Genomic DNA, 16287 nt, shown 5'->3' with positions numbered 1-16287 from the left:
ACATCTAATTTCAGGCTTTCTTTTTAATATGGTGGTGACATAGATTAATTAGAAGGAACACACATTTATTAAGCACCTACTATGTCCCAGACATCATACTAAGGATTAATCAAATTTTAACTCCCTTGATTTTCACAACTATAGGTGCTATGAATTATCCCCATTTTACAGTGGAGAAAACTGGAACAGAGAGAGTTAGTAAATGTCTGAGACTGGATTTGAATTGGGGACTTTCTAACTCCAAGTCTAGTGCTCTATCCACCAAGCCAGATAGCTGAGTTATGTTATCTGTGAAATGGAAATTATAATGCTACTTGTTTCCTTATCTATTATGGACTGTTATGGGGAACACACTTGATAAAGCTGTATTGTGAGTTAATATTTTTGCTATTAATTCAAAGTCAGCATGTCATAGTGGACAGACAGCTTTGGAGCCAGGAAGACCTGGGTTGGAATCCTACTTCTGACACATTGGTTGTATGTGACTATGAACAAGTCACTGTACCTTTAAAAGGTAATTCAGTAAGACCAAAATTGCAATTAAAGTGCTGACTTACATTGGTAAAAGAAGTTTGGAGTTCTTGGTACCAGTAAAATTATGGGTCTATTCCCTATCTATATTCTCTGTCCTCTACCCATGTCCTTCTAGCAAACCCTAAGCATTTTTTTTTTTTAGAATTCATCTCCAAGAGAAGGAGAATACTTCATTTTATAGATGGAGGAAATTCCATCTGTTTCTAAAGACAGTCTTAGTCACACAGCTGCTTAGTGATGGATCCGAAACTTTCTTCATAGACTGTGTTGGGAGCTAGAAAATCTGGTTTCTTGTTAGAATTCTTCCAGTTACTAGGCATATAACATTGGACGATTCATTTAATGTTTCTGAGATATAGGATAAGGAAAAATTCCTACTTTGAAAACTTCCCCCCCACTAATGCAAATTAGCAGCTCAAACACCAAATATGCTCTTTGAGGGTTGCTTAGAGCACTAAAAGATTAAATGTCTTATCTTTGTGTCAAAGACTGGACTTCAAACCAGGTTGTTCTGATTTGAAGTCTGACCCTCTGTGCCATACACTATGCTCTTTCAGTTTTCTCATCTACAAAATTTGGACAGTAGAATCCTATTATGCTTGAGCTGGCAGGAGACCTTAAGATTCCTTTGACTACTTTACAGATCAAAGAACAAATGACCCAAGAAATGATTTTCCTAAAGCCAGTGTGATTTGGGAAACTGGGTATTGATCCCAGGTCTTCTGATAGCCAATATTAGTGCTGACTATGCTTAATCTGCCTACTCAATAAATACCTGTTTTGACTTCTTCACTGAGATCTAAGAATCAAATGACCTCATATTTAAGCAGATAGTGAATACAAAGCACTATGCAAATACAAGTATTAAGAAGCACAGCATAATATTGCTTTGAAAAATATATTATTTGCTCCCTTCCCTTCTGGCCTTCCAGTTTTCTCTGGGGAAAAAGATGGAAGGAAAATTTTTTCAAGTGTGGAAAAGAGAGGTCTGTCTGCTCACTTTTATTGACCAGAACAAAGGTTGGTTTTCCCAAATGATTCTATCTTCCAAAGAATCTGAGTCAATGCATTTATCTTAAGGGCAGCTCCAGTCACTGAAATCCATTCTGTGGGAGGCAGCAACCAAAACTCTTACTGAAGGAGTGAAAACTTCCTGAGGGAAGTAAATGTTTTATTTTGATCTTTGCTCCAATAGTTCATGGCTACACACACACACACACACACACACACACACACACACACACACACACTGTTTATTGATAGATTGATCTTGGGGTATTCCCAATCCATTAGAGTTAAGCATGAGTTGTCTCTAGTGCTTTTTAACAAGAGATCAGAAATCATGTTCCCCCTCTATAGGACATAAGGAACTAGACATGATTTCATTTGAAGAGGGAATTTCTGATAAGGAATTCTCTCTACCAATGCAGTTTGGAACTTTCTCTATAATTTAGAGTCTTTTTTTTTTGGCAAGGCTTTTTTTTTTTGGTAAGGGTTAAGTGACTAGCCCAAGGTCACATGGCTAAGTCAGTATTAAGTATCTGAGGCCAGATTTGAACTTCTGACTCTAAGGAGTCCTTCTGACTCCAGGGCCAGTGCTCTCTCCACTGCACCACTTAGCTGCCCCTATAACTTATAGTCTTATGAGTTACCTGGAACCTTGAGAGATGGTGACCTGTCCAGGGTTATGTAGCTTATATACATCAAGTGGGATTTGAACTCAGGTCTTCTTGAATTTGAGTCCAATTCTGTATCCTTCATGTAATAGCCAATGTTTCAGGGAAAAACCTTCCCTCAAATTCATGATAGTCATATTATCAACATGTCCTTACTCCCATCCCACCACTACATTTTGCCCCTGAATGAGAATGCTGGAAGATTTTTTTTTTCAGAAGTGAAGTAACATAGAATAGTGGCTAGGGAACTGAGTCTAGAATCAAGAAGACTTGGATTCAAATCCTTCTTCAGATACCTGCTAACTTTGTGACCTAGAATAAGTCAGGTAACCTCTTTGTGTTTCAATTTCCTCATCTGTAAAAGGAGAGAGTTGGACTTGATGGCCTTTAAAATCCTTTTTAGCTTCAAATCTATGATCCTATATCTTCCCTCTCCTAGCAAATCATATCTAACTCTTCATGGGGGTTTTCTTGGCAAAAGTACTGGAACAGTTTGTCATTTCCTAGCATAGTTTACAGATTAGCAAATGGAGGTAAACAGGGTCAAGTGATTTGCCCAGGATCATACAGTTAGTAAATATCTGAGGTTGGATTTGAACTTGGTCCTTCCTGACTCCAGGCCTGGAGCTCTATCCACTGCACCAACTAGCTATCTATATAGTAGCTACTTAAAACTTATTGAAGGACTGTTTGATCTTGTATCTAGACCTTTGTGAATCAGCTGAGGAAGAACCACTATATCTTTCAGCTAGATTGCAACTTGAGAAGAGTACTTGATTCATTTTATTTTCAAGTTCAGGTTCAGGATCTGTTGTTTCCCCCACCTTTGCAGAGTTTTTTTCACCTTTTGAGAACTGCTTTAGATCTGGTGACGGCATTGCTTCAATTTCTGCCGGTCCTGTTTCCTCTGAGAAGCCACTGCAGCAGTAATTAATTCATTGTTCAAACTTCTAAGCAGCCAGGTTTTTAATCCCTGATGAAATGGGTTGCGGATGTGGAAGTCATAGTTCTCCACCCTCTAATTGCAAGGGGGAGATAATGCTGCATCAATGTCATCCAGTTAGAATACTACACCAGGCTCGAAATAAATATCACTTAAGCATTGAAAGCATACTCAGCCAGGAAAAGTTTCTTCCTTTTTTTTTTTCTTTTCCATGGTAGAAATTTAATGTTGAGAAGTCATAGGCTTATTCAGAAGAATGATTTTTTAAATCTATTATTTTTAAACATGGACACTGAATTCTAAGTAAACAATCTTTCATGCTTAAAGTGAATTTTGAGTCAAATGGAGTGACTTGTTTGCACTGACTTGTTGAAATGCAATTACTATCCAGTTTAGCCAATTTGCATTATTCTTTTCACTGCTACTCATTTACATATACATTAAACTTTGAGCAGATATGCTTGCTGTATTTGAGTGGTGATGATGACAGCGGCTGCCAGTGGGACCCAGAAAATGTAGCAAAAGATAAAAATTTGAGTTTCTGAAATGCTACTTGTCTAATGTTCCTGTCTTCCATTCCCCTGGTTCTAATCATCTTTTTTTCCCCTTATGCAAACAGGAATCAGATCATATTTGGAGGCACTGTGGGATTATTCCAAGGTCCTTGAACTAGATAATGAAAAGCACCAACTCATGCATTTATGCCCTTTTTTGGCATTGCAATGCTTTGACTCTTGCCACTTTTTTTATTTTTTAAATCAAGAGCTTCTAATTATAATCTTGCAATCTCCTAGAAAGTCTTAGTATCACATTAGGCCTGTGTTTCTCCTTAGTGCTGATAACTCATATTTTATTTTGATATTTTTGGCCCACAGAAATATGGCAGCAAACATTCTTAGGGGACACATGGATGTTGTAAAATGATTTTTAATATTTGCATTACATTTATACTTTTCTAAATACTTTTGTGTACATTATACTTCTTGGTCCTCATTATTTTTAGGGGGGTACACAAAAGAAATATCGTAATCTTTATTTTATAGAAAAAGAAATCAAGACACATAGGTAGTATTACTAATTCTAGGCCAGATTGCCCCATTCACCTGAGGCAATGTGCTGTAGAAGATAAACAACTAAATTGGGAGTCAGCTGGCCAGGGTCTTAAGCCTACCACCTGCTTGATGTCTGACCTCTTGTAAATCATTGACTATCTCTGGGTCTTAGTTCCCCCATTTAGGTTTGTTTTCACTCTTAATTCTGGTTACGTGAAGGGATCCAGAAAATCTACTGATGAGGACATCTTAGTCTTTTGCTTTTTGACCTAGTGGGAAACTTGTCATTTCAAAGATTAAAAATCTGAATTTTCCTTGGGACTTCCATTCCCTTCTTTTTTCCTTTTTGTTTTCTGTTTCAGTCATTTCTTTTTCTTCCAGGCTCCCAAGTCCAGTTCCTCCTAGGTTCTTAGAAAACAGGCAGGAATGGGGTGGCTAGGTGGCACAGTGGACAGAGCACCAGCCCTGGAGTCAGGAGTACCTGAGTACAAATCCGGCCTCAGACACTTAATGATTATCTAGCTGTGTGGCCTTGGGCAAGCCACTTAACCCCATTGCCTTGCAAAAAAAAAATCTAAAAAAAAGAAAAGAAAAGAAGCAGGAAGAGTGCCAACTACATGCAATAGTGATGGGTAGTTGCATGTCAGTGGACAAGTAGGTGGTACAGAGAATAAGAAGAGTGGATTTGGTATCATGAAGACCTGAGTTCAAATCTTATCTTAGTCACTAATTAGCTGTATGACCCTTGACAAATTGCTTAAAATCTCTCAGTCCTTCCCTCACCATTAAAAATAGGGATAATAGCACTTAACTCCAGTATTCTTTTGAGGATCAAATGAGACAATATGTAAAGGGCTTTGCAAACTTAAAATTGCCTATAGAAATGCTACCTATTCATTTTCATCTTCATCTTCATCATCACCCTTACTGTAATTCTTTGCATAGTGCATTGGCCAATTTTATATTGGGTAATTTGAGGTTAAGTATGTATTAAAGTTGTACATTGCTTTCTGATGTGTGGGATGTTGTTAGGAGGAAACTAGAATATTGTAAAAAGGAGAGGAATAGGAAGCTATCACCTTGAAGGAAATGAGTTTTGCCACCACTAACATTGACAGTAACTTTCTGATTGTTCCTATAGATGAAATTTCCTCTTATGTAAAATGAGGGGGCTGGAAGAGATATTAGAAAAGTTGTCTTGCAGCTCTATTTGATGATCCCCTGACAAACACAGAGGGACCTGTTTTGTAGATAGGGAGAACTGTAGCTCAGGAAAACAAATGACTTGCCTCCTGAGGTCCATAGCTTGTCAACTGGTGAAGGGAGGGAGAAAAGAAATTCCCAAATTAAGCACATTCAAAGTTACATTTATACCTCTCATATCCTCTTTTTAAAAATACCTTTTTAGCAGTTTTCTGGCTTGCACATTGTCCTGTACTTAAAAGACACCCCTCTTTGGTGACCTACTTGGTAACAACTCCAATTATTTAGATTTTATCTAGATTTAGCACTTATCTATCTGTCCTTTGTCTCATCCTCTTTATGCCTTTTCTCGCTGTAAATGTGATAAAAGGTCACCATATTGGTTAATACCTTATCCCTCTCAGGTGAGATATTTGTATTTTACCACGGGCCTTCAGTGCTTTAAACCAAATGATGACTAAGATCTCCAGTAGGGGCGGGGTCCTCACACAAATGGACCTAAGGTGATTACTTACCACGTTTTTGTAGAAGTAGTAAACAACCATCCTTGCCAAACGTGAATAGCACCAGTGGCCATGCACAAGTAGTAGTTTCTTGAGGTGCTTGAATCGAGCAATGGCAAAATCACTGGACATCACAGCCTGAAAAGTGAGAGCTAAAAAGTCATTCATCCAAACTACTGCTTTCCCTCCCCTGCTCCAAAAAATACCAAATTCCCATGAAACTGCCCAGAGAGATCTCACTCTTGTATCCTTGGATCCTTTTAGCAGGATTGAAAGGATCGTCGTCATCATTATATGATAATTGAACTAATTTTCATTGGAATATTTTTTGGTTTCAACATAGAAACCACTTCCCACCTCATTTCTGGTGAGATGGAGGACCAAGTCATCAGTCATACTTGGACAAATTTTCATTCCCGTGAGGCATGTTTGAAGATAACTTCCAAATGATAGATTTTGAAAAAGTAAGACAAATGGTTTCAAAACTACTTTTCTAGAAACATAAGTTTAAATTGTGATTCTGGCTATCATCTTGGAAAAAAATTGCAGCTGATACAGATTTTCAAACATATACACAAAGTATAGCTTTTGTAGTTTTTGAAATTAATTGCAGAAAAAACTTGGAACATGGGTAGAAGTTATAGAAATGTAGGATTAAGCAAGTGAAACTGATACTCACAGAACTACTAATTTATACGTAACTTTGGAATGAAGGCATGATTTTTGTAATGCAACACACATTGACTGTGCAGTCAATTCCCTAAATACTTGAATGTGGACTTGGTCAAGCATTGGACTGGGAATGTAGAGAAGCCTGAAGGACAACAAGCCTGTGTATGATAATAAGTTGACCTCTATCTGGTTTTAACAGCAAATCATCCACAAAAATTAAGTAGTTGCCTTTATCTAATATAAGGAAAGAATAAAGGAAAAAAGGAGAATGATTGCCATACTTGCATGCCTTCTTGACCAGATATCCCAATTCCAATATCAGCAGCTTGAATCATGCTAACATCATTTGCACCATCACCTGAGAACAAATGAAGAATGACTGATGAAGTGATTTAAAAAAAATTGGACTTCTGTGGTTTTGTGAACATTTCAGATCTGAAGTTTCAAGACAGGCTTTCAGATGCCTCAGATTACAAACAGAATCAGAGGGTCTCTGGGGCTATTTAGATTCTCTATGGAATATTACCAGTGAGGAATAAGAAGCCAAGAGACTTGCCCAAAGTCACATAATTTTAGTGGACTATTCATTTTCATTTTCATCTTCATCTTCATCATCACCCTTACTGTAATTCTTTGCTATATATATTCTAGTGGACTAGAATTATGGGCCAGATATAGTTTTTTTCTGGTCCATTGTACTTTCCTCTCTTAACTGAGTCCTTTTGATATGGAACTGAATGAAACTTTAAGGGTCATCTGTCACTAGGATATTGAACCCTAGAGACTTTTCTATCACTACTTTTCTGCTTTTTCTCAACTTTTATATCTCTATACATTCACTCACATTAAACTTTTCTCCCCAGGTATGAAACACGTGTCTAGATCTGTTATTGTTTAGTTGTTTTTCAGTCATTTTCAACTCTCTGTGACCCCATTTGGGGTTTTCCTGGCAAAGATACTGGAGTAGTTTGTAACTTCCTTCTCTAATTCATTTTACAGATAAGGAAACTGAGGCAATCAGAATAAAGTGTCTGAGGCCAGTTTTGGACTCAGGAAAATGAGTTTTCTTGACCCTAGACTCAGCACTCTATCTACTGTGCTACCTAGCTGTCAATGTCTAGATCTAGGTCTCCTGAAATTCCTTTATTCCTTCAAGGTCCAGTTTTAGTGCCACTTTCTTCATTGCCTTCCCTGATTTTCCAGGTAAACATGATCCGTACCTCATATTCCCTGTCCCACTTTGTATCTCCTTTGCTATCATCCCATTATATATATTTTATCATGTTAGTTCTACATATCCACATTATTCTTTTTCACTAGATTGTAAGCTCCGTGATAGCAGCGACTATATTGTTTCTCATTTTTGTATTATGATCAATCCTGGGAGCCCACCTTTTAGAGGAACATTGACAAACTAGAAGTGGACAAAGTGCAGCACATCTTAAGGAGCCCAAGATATTGAGGGACCAGGAGGCCATGCTTGAAAGCAATGTTGGCAGAAGGAACTGAGGATGTTTAGCTTGGGGAAAAGAATCAAAGGGAATGGGGTAACTATCCTCAAGTCTGAAAGACATTCATCTAATAGAGGTTAGGTTTGCTTTTCTTGGCTCAAAGGAGAAGAACAAGAAGCGGTAGGATGCTGTTCCAGAGAAGTAGCATTTTGGTACATGCATATATGTCTAAGTTGGGTTATTTAGTTCTCAGAATCAGCAGAATCTAAGTGAATGACCACTTGTGGAGATTTTTTTTTTTTTTTGTGGAATACTTTCTTAGGATTTTAGCATTCAAAGGAACTGTGGAGAGCAGTCAGTCCAAATTTCTCATATATTATTCCTCAATCAACCAACAAGAATTTATAATAGGCGCCTACTATATTTCAGATGAAGAGATTGAGAATTTAAAAAAAGGAGTCAGACTGTGTGACTGAAATTCCTAATACAAAAATGAAAAACCACACAGTTGCTGCTATCTAGGAGCTTACAATCTAGTGATAAAGGATAGTGTGAATATATGGAATGAATACTATAGAATGTATAATGGGATGATAGCAAAGGAGGCACAAAGTGGGACAGGGAATATGAGGTACGGATCATGTTTATCTGGGAAATCAGGGAATCATTATGTGATTGTGTGCTAAATACCTAATAAAATGTTTGATGTATAATTGCCACAATAAATATTTGTTGAATTTAATTGAACCTTAGAAAATAGGATTGAATGATGTTTTGGTTGGGTTGGATTTTATTTAGTTTTTTTTCTTTAAGAAGCAATTGGGGTTAAATGACTTGCCCAGGATCACACAGCTAGTAAGGTCCAAGGCTGAAGATATAGTTTTAATGAATTTAATGAACTGAAATGAGAAGAACAGATTAACAAAGGTGCTTTAGGGTATCTGGCATTAATCTCTCTGTTTTCTTTAACATGGGGGCCCTCTTCTGCTGGATGAGACAGAGCAATCATTACATTGCTTCCCTGAAGTTCCCTTTCTTCCCTAAAGTCTGATTCTGAATTCACTTTTAGCAGTTTAACTCTGAGCCTGCATTGCCTCTACTTTAGTATTTATTTATTTATTTTACAGCTGCTTCTCAGTAATAAGCTGCAATTACATTAATATTATTCACCATAGAGAATGCTGAACTCGAGGAGAGAAAAAAAAATCTTCCTATAATTGTTTTGAAACAAATTTATTGATCTCGAAAAGTAGCGTATCATCTCTGGTTGCCTTTATTCTTCCTATAATTAGTTTTCTTTTTTTTTTTGCATAACATGGAAATGAATAATTTAAATCTTCCCCATGGCAGAACTGTCTCAGCCTTTAACCTCTTCTATTAGCAAACCTAGGAAAGTGGAGGTGAGGCAATCATGCTGTTTCTCCCCTGAGCTGGCTTTGTTTCTGTTGCTATGGGATTACAGTACTTCTCTGACCCTAAAGAATGAGTTCTGTGATATTTTTGTGGTGAGTGGGTGACTGAAGCTCTGTGGAGGAGAATTCTGGATCCAAATAGGCTGCTCTCACCAAGGGTTTGTCTCTTATTAACTCTATGTAGCTTAACCATTACCTTATGCTGAATACTTAGACAAGATGTAATTAATAAAAGGCATATTGTATAAAGCGCATTGAAATTTTCCCCAGATTTCATGCTCCAAAATCTTAGATGAGGATCAGAGCTAGAGAAGGCAAAAGATAATGACTTTATTTGTATGACATGGCTATAATTCTAGTTCTCCTATTAAGATCATAACCTATATTGTTAGCTCTTTGAGCAGGGGCTATCATTGCCTTTCTTAGTATGTCCAGTGTCAACATAGTATCTGGAAGTGTTCAGTAAATATTTATTTACTGACTGAAAGGACCTGGTATAGCAGTTAGGCCAACTCTCTCTCTCTCTTTCTTTCTCTCTCTCATACACACACACACACACACACACACAAATATAGAATAGGCAGAATTTGAATTGACAATTTCTGGAACCAATACTAGCTTTCCATCATATCACAGTACATCAGTTAGGGTAAGAACACACCTTCTAGCCTAGGGTTACTCATACTTGGTGGGAAATCAAATGGAATAAAAACAACATATATTTAAAGCATTTGTTTTTTTAATAAGTCACAAAGCTTGGTTTTGGAATGTAGGAGGCCAGAGGGAATAACCTGCTGGAGGTCCAGGCTCCTTTTGTGCCTCTATTATTGATAATCTCTGTTTATCTGCACTTCCTGGATTCCTGACCCTTGTCAACCTTAACCCTTGAGAACTGGTTATTTCATTCTAACTTCCTGATTACCTAGCTTCTAAAAATATTGGTTTCTTTTGATTACAGTAAACTACAGATTTCTTGAATGCTACTTTGATCTCTTGGTTGTCAGAGCCTTAGCTTGTTTCTGATGAATTAGATGGGGAAACAGAGGCAACTAGGGTTAAGCAATTTACCTAGGATCACAAAGCTAGTAAATGTTTGAGTCTGGATTTGAACTCATGAACATGAACCTTCATGACTTCAGACCCAGTGCAATATCCACTGAGCCAACTAACTGACTATTGATTCTATCCTACTGATCCCCAAAACATCTGCCAGATTTCATTCTGGCCCTGACCCCTGCCTGGCTAGTTGGATTCCATCATTCCCATTCTCTTACATGGTTAGTTACCTATGGATAGAGTCATTACTTTCAACTTGTCCCGCATCAGTTTGACTACCATGCTCTTCTGGAGTGGAGTAAAACGACAGCACAGGACTGAGCGGCAATATTTGGTCAACTCCAGAAACTTCTTCTCCAGATTTCCTTGGAAAATGATATTTAAAGTCTTGCCATCAATCACCAGTCCAATATCTGAACCTGTAACTTCCACAGTGGAAGATGATGCCTGGGAAGGAAGACGGATGCCAAAAAACTTGTGTTCTGCTTTGTTGGTGTCGTAACATCTCTTCACCTCTTCTAAAGCACAGTTAAGGATGGATTCACAGGTCTCCTATCAAAGGAATTATATAGAAGAGCATATATAAAGATTTTGAAGTCTTTCTACTTTCTTCATTCCTCACTGTAGCATTTGAAATAGCAATCAAAAATATTTCAGTGGAACCCAAATCCCTCACTTCAGTGGAACACAGGAGAAGATGAAAGGAACAAAAATATATGCTACCTATGACATTAAAGAAGTTACATTGCTATATTCCTTACTGCTGCACCCTAAAACAAAGGACCCTTTGCATTGACTTACAATTGAAACCTATAGATGTTTTTTCTCCATTAGAATATGAACTCCACAAAAGCAGGGATTGTCTTTTCTACTTGTACCCCTAATACTTAACATAGTATAAAATGTAGTAAACACTTGATAAATGCTTGTCTTACTTCTTTCTTTCCTTCCTTCCTTCCTTCTTGCTATCCTTCTTCCTTTCTTTTTTCTTTCTCTTTTGCTTCTTTTCTCTCTTCCTTCCCCCTTACTTTATTACATTCATTCTATTTGTAGGGCTTTTCACAATATTGTCAAATCCACATTTTATTCTCACAAGCTTTGATATAGCTTCTGGGTATTAGTGTCTACAAAACTTTAAAGAAAACAGACATGGAAATTATTAAGTGACTTGGCCACACTCACAATGTGAATCTGTCATAGAATAGGACCCAGAACTCAGGTTTGCTTAGCTGAGTTTAGTATCATGCCAAACTTTTGCATCACACTATGATGGTCTTTATACAACACTTCAAAATTTGCAAAACAACTTTATATGAATGATTTCATTGACTTTTTATAATAACCTTGTGAGTCAGACACTAGAAATATCATTAATTTCCATTTTATAAATGATTAAATTAAAAAAGAACTAAGTTGTTCATTATCACCCTCCTAATAAGACTTGTATAGATAGGTCTTCTTTATTTTAAGTCCAGGACTATAGTCTCAATGTCAAATAGCTAAATCTTTCCATTAGTTTGTCATGTACATCAGTATTGTTGATACACAGAAATACTTCATCACCTTGCAGACGTTTTAGTCAGAGCTGGGCATGATCTGCATATCAAAAAATACAGATTGTCCAAAAGATGGGAAGAGGAGAATGAGAGGGTGAGAAAGAGAGATTTCCTTATGTTAAGATCTAAAAGTTCAAAGGTTTAGATAAATTATAGATTCAGATAGTTTATTTTTTTCTTTGCTGAAGTTGTTCCATAAATTACATTTGTCTTTATGATAATTAAATCCCTTCTTATATGTATCTAGAGTTTCACAATTCTGTAAGATACCATAATTTGATCCCACCTTGAGAAGTGTATAGCAAAATGTTTTCTTTAGCATCTCATGAACCCATTATTCCCTATGTAATCTGTTGATTGAATTGTTTTCCTTAGAACAAATTTTAATAGGAGTGGTACTCTTACCACCATAGAACCACAAAATATTTGATCTGAAAGGGTACTTAGAGGTCATCTGGCCCAACCTTTCATTTTATAAAAGGAAGATGCTGAAAACTAGAGAAAACCCCCCAGCTTTTTCAAGGTTATGCAAGTGGTGAGTTCAATATTTTTGTTTTCAGATCTGTGATTCCATTGATGCAGAGTAGCAGCTAATATGTTAATTATAGTTTTAGAGACTTATCTGAATCTCTATAGTTTAGAGTCTTGCCTGACTGAGAAGTTGTATAAGCTAAGATGTCAGAGGCAGGACTCAAACCCAGATCTTGCTAATTTCAAGGGTGACCCTCAGTTCATTTTATCTCTCTGTTTATCCATATGCAGGCACATATAGTGCCTTGCAATTGCTGACTTGATTCAAAACACTTCAAAGGCAGCAATGGTGGCTTTTAATTATTCAGTTATTTCTCCATAAAGACAAAGATAGGCACCAGCTTGTTGTGGTTGCTCAATAAATGTTACTCTTATCAGTATGACCTAGAAAATTCAGCTCCTTCAGCCTCAATATTTTGGAGTACTAATGAGTCACTTCTCATCTGTCATTCTTGTTGTCACCCTGTGCAAGGTATGTGTGTGGGCTGTACTAGTGTTTAAATGGATCATGGGTAGGAGTCCTTTGAAACAGTCTGTATTTTCTGATATTTGAGGACTTGCCAGGAGAGATGGTATCATCCTTGGTGGGCCAAGGCCATCACTCCACAAAACTGACTCTGGGACAAAGCAGGTCTCCAGTGTGGGTCCTTATCTCCATTCTATACCCAAAATGAACCTATATTTACTGTGCTTATACTTTGTTTACTTTCATGAAGTTGGGTTATTTCCTCTAATTGAGTGCAAGTTTCATTGGCTTACTGCTTCTTCACACACATAATATTTCATGTCCTGAATTCATGCTTTTGTAGTGGCTCTCTTTTGTGTCCAAGATACTCTTCTAGCTTTTTTTCTGAAGTCTATCTTCTCTGGCTTCCTTCATTTATTGTTCAATTGTGTCTGACTCTTCATAACTCCATTTGGGGTTGTCTTGGCAGAGATCTGGGAGTTCCTTCTCCAGCTCATTTTACAGATAAGAAAACTGAAGCCACTGGGGTTAAGTGACTTGTCCAGGGACACACAGCTAGTAAATGTCTGGGGGTCAGATTTGAATTTGGGGAGATTCCTGACTCTCAGCTACCTAGAGACTGCTTTATTTGAGAACTCAGCTCAAACCTACCTTCTTCAGGCTTTACCCATTCTCTCCTGCTATTAGTCCCTTTCCTCTAACATTATCTTCCACATGCTCTCTCTATATCCGGTTGTTTGAATGTCATCTCACCATTAGACAGTGAGCTCCTGAGATAAAGGTCTATGGTTTCCCCCCCCTTTTTTGTCTCTCCTGTGCATAGTACAGAGCCTGAAACACAGGAAGTGATTAATAAGTTCTTGGTGAAGGTCTGACTCAAATTCTGATTTTATGTTTCTAGGATCACTATTTGTTAAACTGCCTTTTCTTCTTTCAGTATCCAGAACAGTGCTTTGCTTCATAAACACTTTTTGAATGAATGATAAATGTAGTCAGGTAGATCTGAGTTTGGATACTGCCTTGTTGACTATAGGCAAGTCATTTAACTTTTCTTAGCCTCAGTTTCCTCATCTGTAAAATGGGTATTCTAATAATACCACCTACTTCTCAGTGTTACTGTAAGGATGAACCAAGTTAGTGCATATAAAAAGCAAATCTTAAAAAAAATTTTTTTTAATTTATGGCAATGGGGTTAAGTGGCTTGTCCAAGGCCACACAGCTAGGCAATTATTAAGTATCTGAGGCCGAATTTGAATTCAGGTCCCCCTGACTTCAGGGCCCAGTGCTCTATCTATACTGTACCACCTAGCTACTCCCATAAAAAGGAAATCTTAAAACTTTATGTAGGGGTAGCTAGGTAGTGCAGTGGATAAAGCACTGGCCCTGGAGTCAGGAGTACCTGGGTTCAAATCCAGCCTCAGATACTTAATAATTACCTAGCTGTGTGGCCTTGGGCAAGCTACTTAACCCCATTTGCCTTGCAAAAGCCTAAAAAAATAACATTATATACTTTTTAGTTATTAATACTACTACAACTACTATTACTACTTTTTTTTTGCAAGGCAATGGGGTTAAGTGGCTTGCCCAAGGCCACACAGCTAGGTAATTATTAAGTGTCTGAGGCTGGATTTGAACCCAGGTACTCCTGACTCCAGGGCTGGTGCTCTTTCCACTGTGCCACCTAGCTGCCCCTATTACTACGTCTACTACTATAACTATTGTTACTATTTTTATCTCTCAAAGGACAAGGGTGATCTTGAAGACTACTAGATGTTCTTAATCAGTCTATGGTGATTTAAATATGAATAAGCTCAATGACAAATTACCTTTGAAAAAGATTAATCAGAGACCATTCCAGGCTGTTTGAGAAAACATATTGTGTTTAACAGATCTGACATCAACTCTCTCCACTGTTCCAACTTTTTTTTCCTAAGGTTGACTCACACTTTAAAAGATGTCCTCTTCCTCCTCCAGGTATCACCTGGAGGGAAATTATCATTGCAAATGAAATTTCCATTTCAAGCAGAGAAGGCAAACATCAACACTATTACAGGATGAAGCACTTAAGCAAGCTGCAAATTATTTTCTTTCATAAGCATAATATTAAAATCAAAGATTTTCTGATATTATTTTCATTTTGAAACTTCGTTGTGGTTTAATCTAATCATATAATAATACATGCATCTGATGGGAATACAAATGACTATTCCATATATGTGTGAGGGGAGGGGGCTTAGACCTTTTTTCATCTGGAGAATTATCTTTGTTATTTGGTAGTTTCTTGGTAGAAGGGGAAACCAAATAGGAACATCTCCTCAGTCTAGTCCCAGGTCAAATTGTGAAGTAGTCCTTTTTTATTCACAGTATCCATCTAACATTCAACCTTTTTTTCCCCCATTTTTTTTTGGCCTTTGGGTATTTTCTCATGGTCATAAAGGTAAGGAACTTTAGTGACAGTTTAGTTTTCTTATTTTACAAATTTCTGAGTAAACTAGGATTCAGAGAAGTTACATCACATAAACAGAAAATAGAAGAGCTCAGGTTCAAACCCAGGTCCTTTGACTTCCAATTCAGTGCACTTTCCACTCTTTTCTATTTCCAGGTGCCAATATCCTCTTGCCAGCTACTGAAGACCAGTCTTCTATCAGCATTCTATCTTATTATACTTTCCCCTCTTCCATCAAAACTTAACTGTTCTGAGTTTCAATTTCCTAGGTCCCGTTTCTCCTGAGACTAATTTGGGAAAATAATCTGAGCTGAGTTAATGGGAGATAAACAATTGAGTGTTTTTCTCCTCATATATATTTACATTTTAACAAGGGCCTTAAATTAAATGCTTTAACTCATGGGATTTAGTAACCTGGGCATTTCATGATCAAAGAGAAAGGAAGCTGGAAGATTGTATGATAGAAAGAACATTAGCAAGGAAATTAGAAAATTAGAATTCTGGTCCCATCTGTGCCACTAAATAGATGTGTTAATGTGTTGAGAAGCTCATTTCTTATTTCTAGGCTGTGACGTCTCCATCTACAAATAGTGGATTTTTGAACTCAATGATCTCTTTAAAGCGCAAAGGTCTCTTCTAGTCCTTTCCATCTTTGATATTCTAAATTCTAAGGTCCCTTCCAATTTTGATATTCTGTTGTCTAAAGGCCTTCCTAGTCTTGACGTTCTATACTTTAAGGACTTTTTTACTCAAAAACTTTCTTCTAAGATATTTGGGAGATTCCTT

General features: G+C 37.2%; 1 protein-coding gene across 5 annotated transcripts in view; it reads right to left on the bottom strand.

Moving 5' to 3' along the window:
* The window catches only part of ATP10B (ATPase phospholipid transporting 10B (putative)), a 304974-nt gene that overhangs the window by 12504 nt on the left and 276183 nt on the right, over positions 1–16287 (bottom strand). For all 5 annotated transcript variants that reach the window (XM_074212482.1, XM_074212485.1, XM_074212483.1 and 2 more), the window contains 3 exons: positions 10733–11054; positions 6865–6941; positions 5924–6049 (listed from right to left, as the gene is read on the bottom strand). In XM_074212482.1, the coding sequence (XP_074068583.1) occupies positions 5924–6049; positions 6865–6941; positions 10733–11054 (525 nt within the window). The remainder of the gene's footprint in view (positions 1–5923; positions 6050–6864; positions 6942–10732; positions 11055–16287) is intronic.

Source organism: Macrotis lagotis, chromosome 1 (assembly GCF_037893015.1).
Source record: "Macrotis lagotis isolate mMagLag1 chromosome 1, bilby.v1.9.chrom.fasta, whole genome shotgun sequence".
Lineage (NCBI taxonomy): Eukaryota > Metazoa > Chordata > Mammalia > Peramelemorphia > Peramelidae > Macrotis > Macrotis lagotis.
The sequence above is the reverse complement of the archived record's forward strand: the minus strand, read 5'-3'. Positions and strand labels throughout refer to the sequence as shown.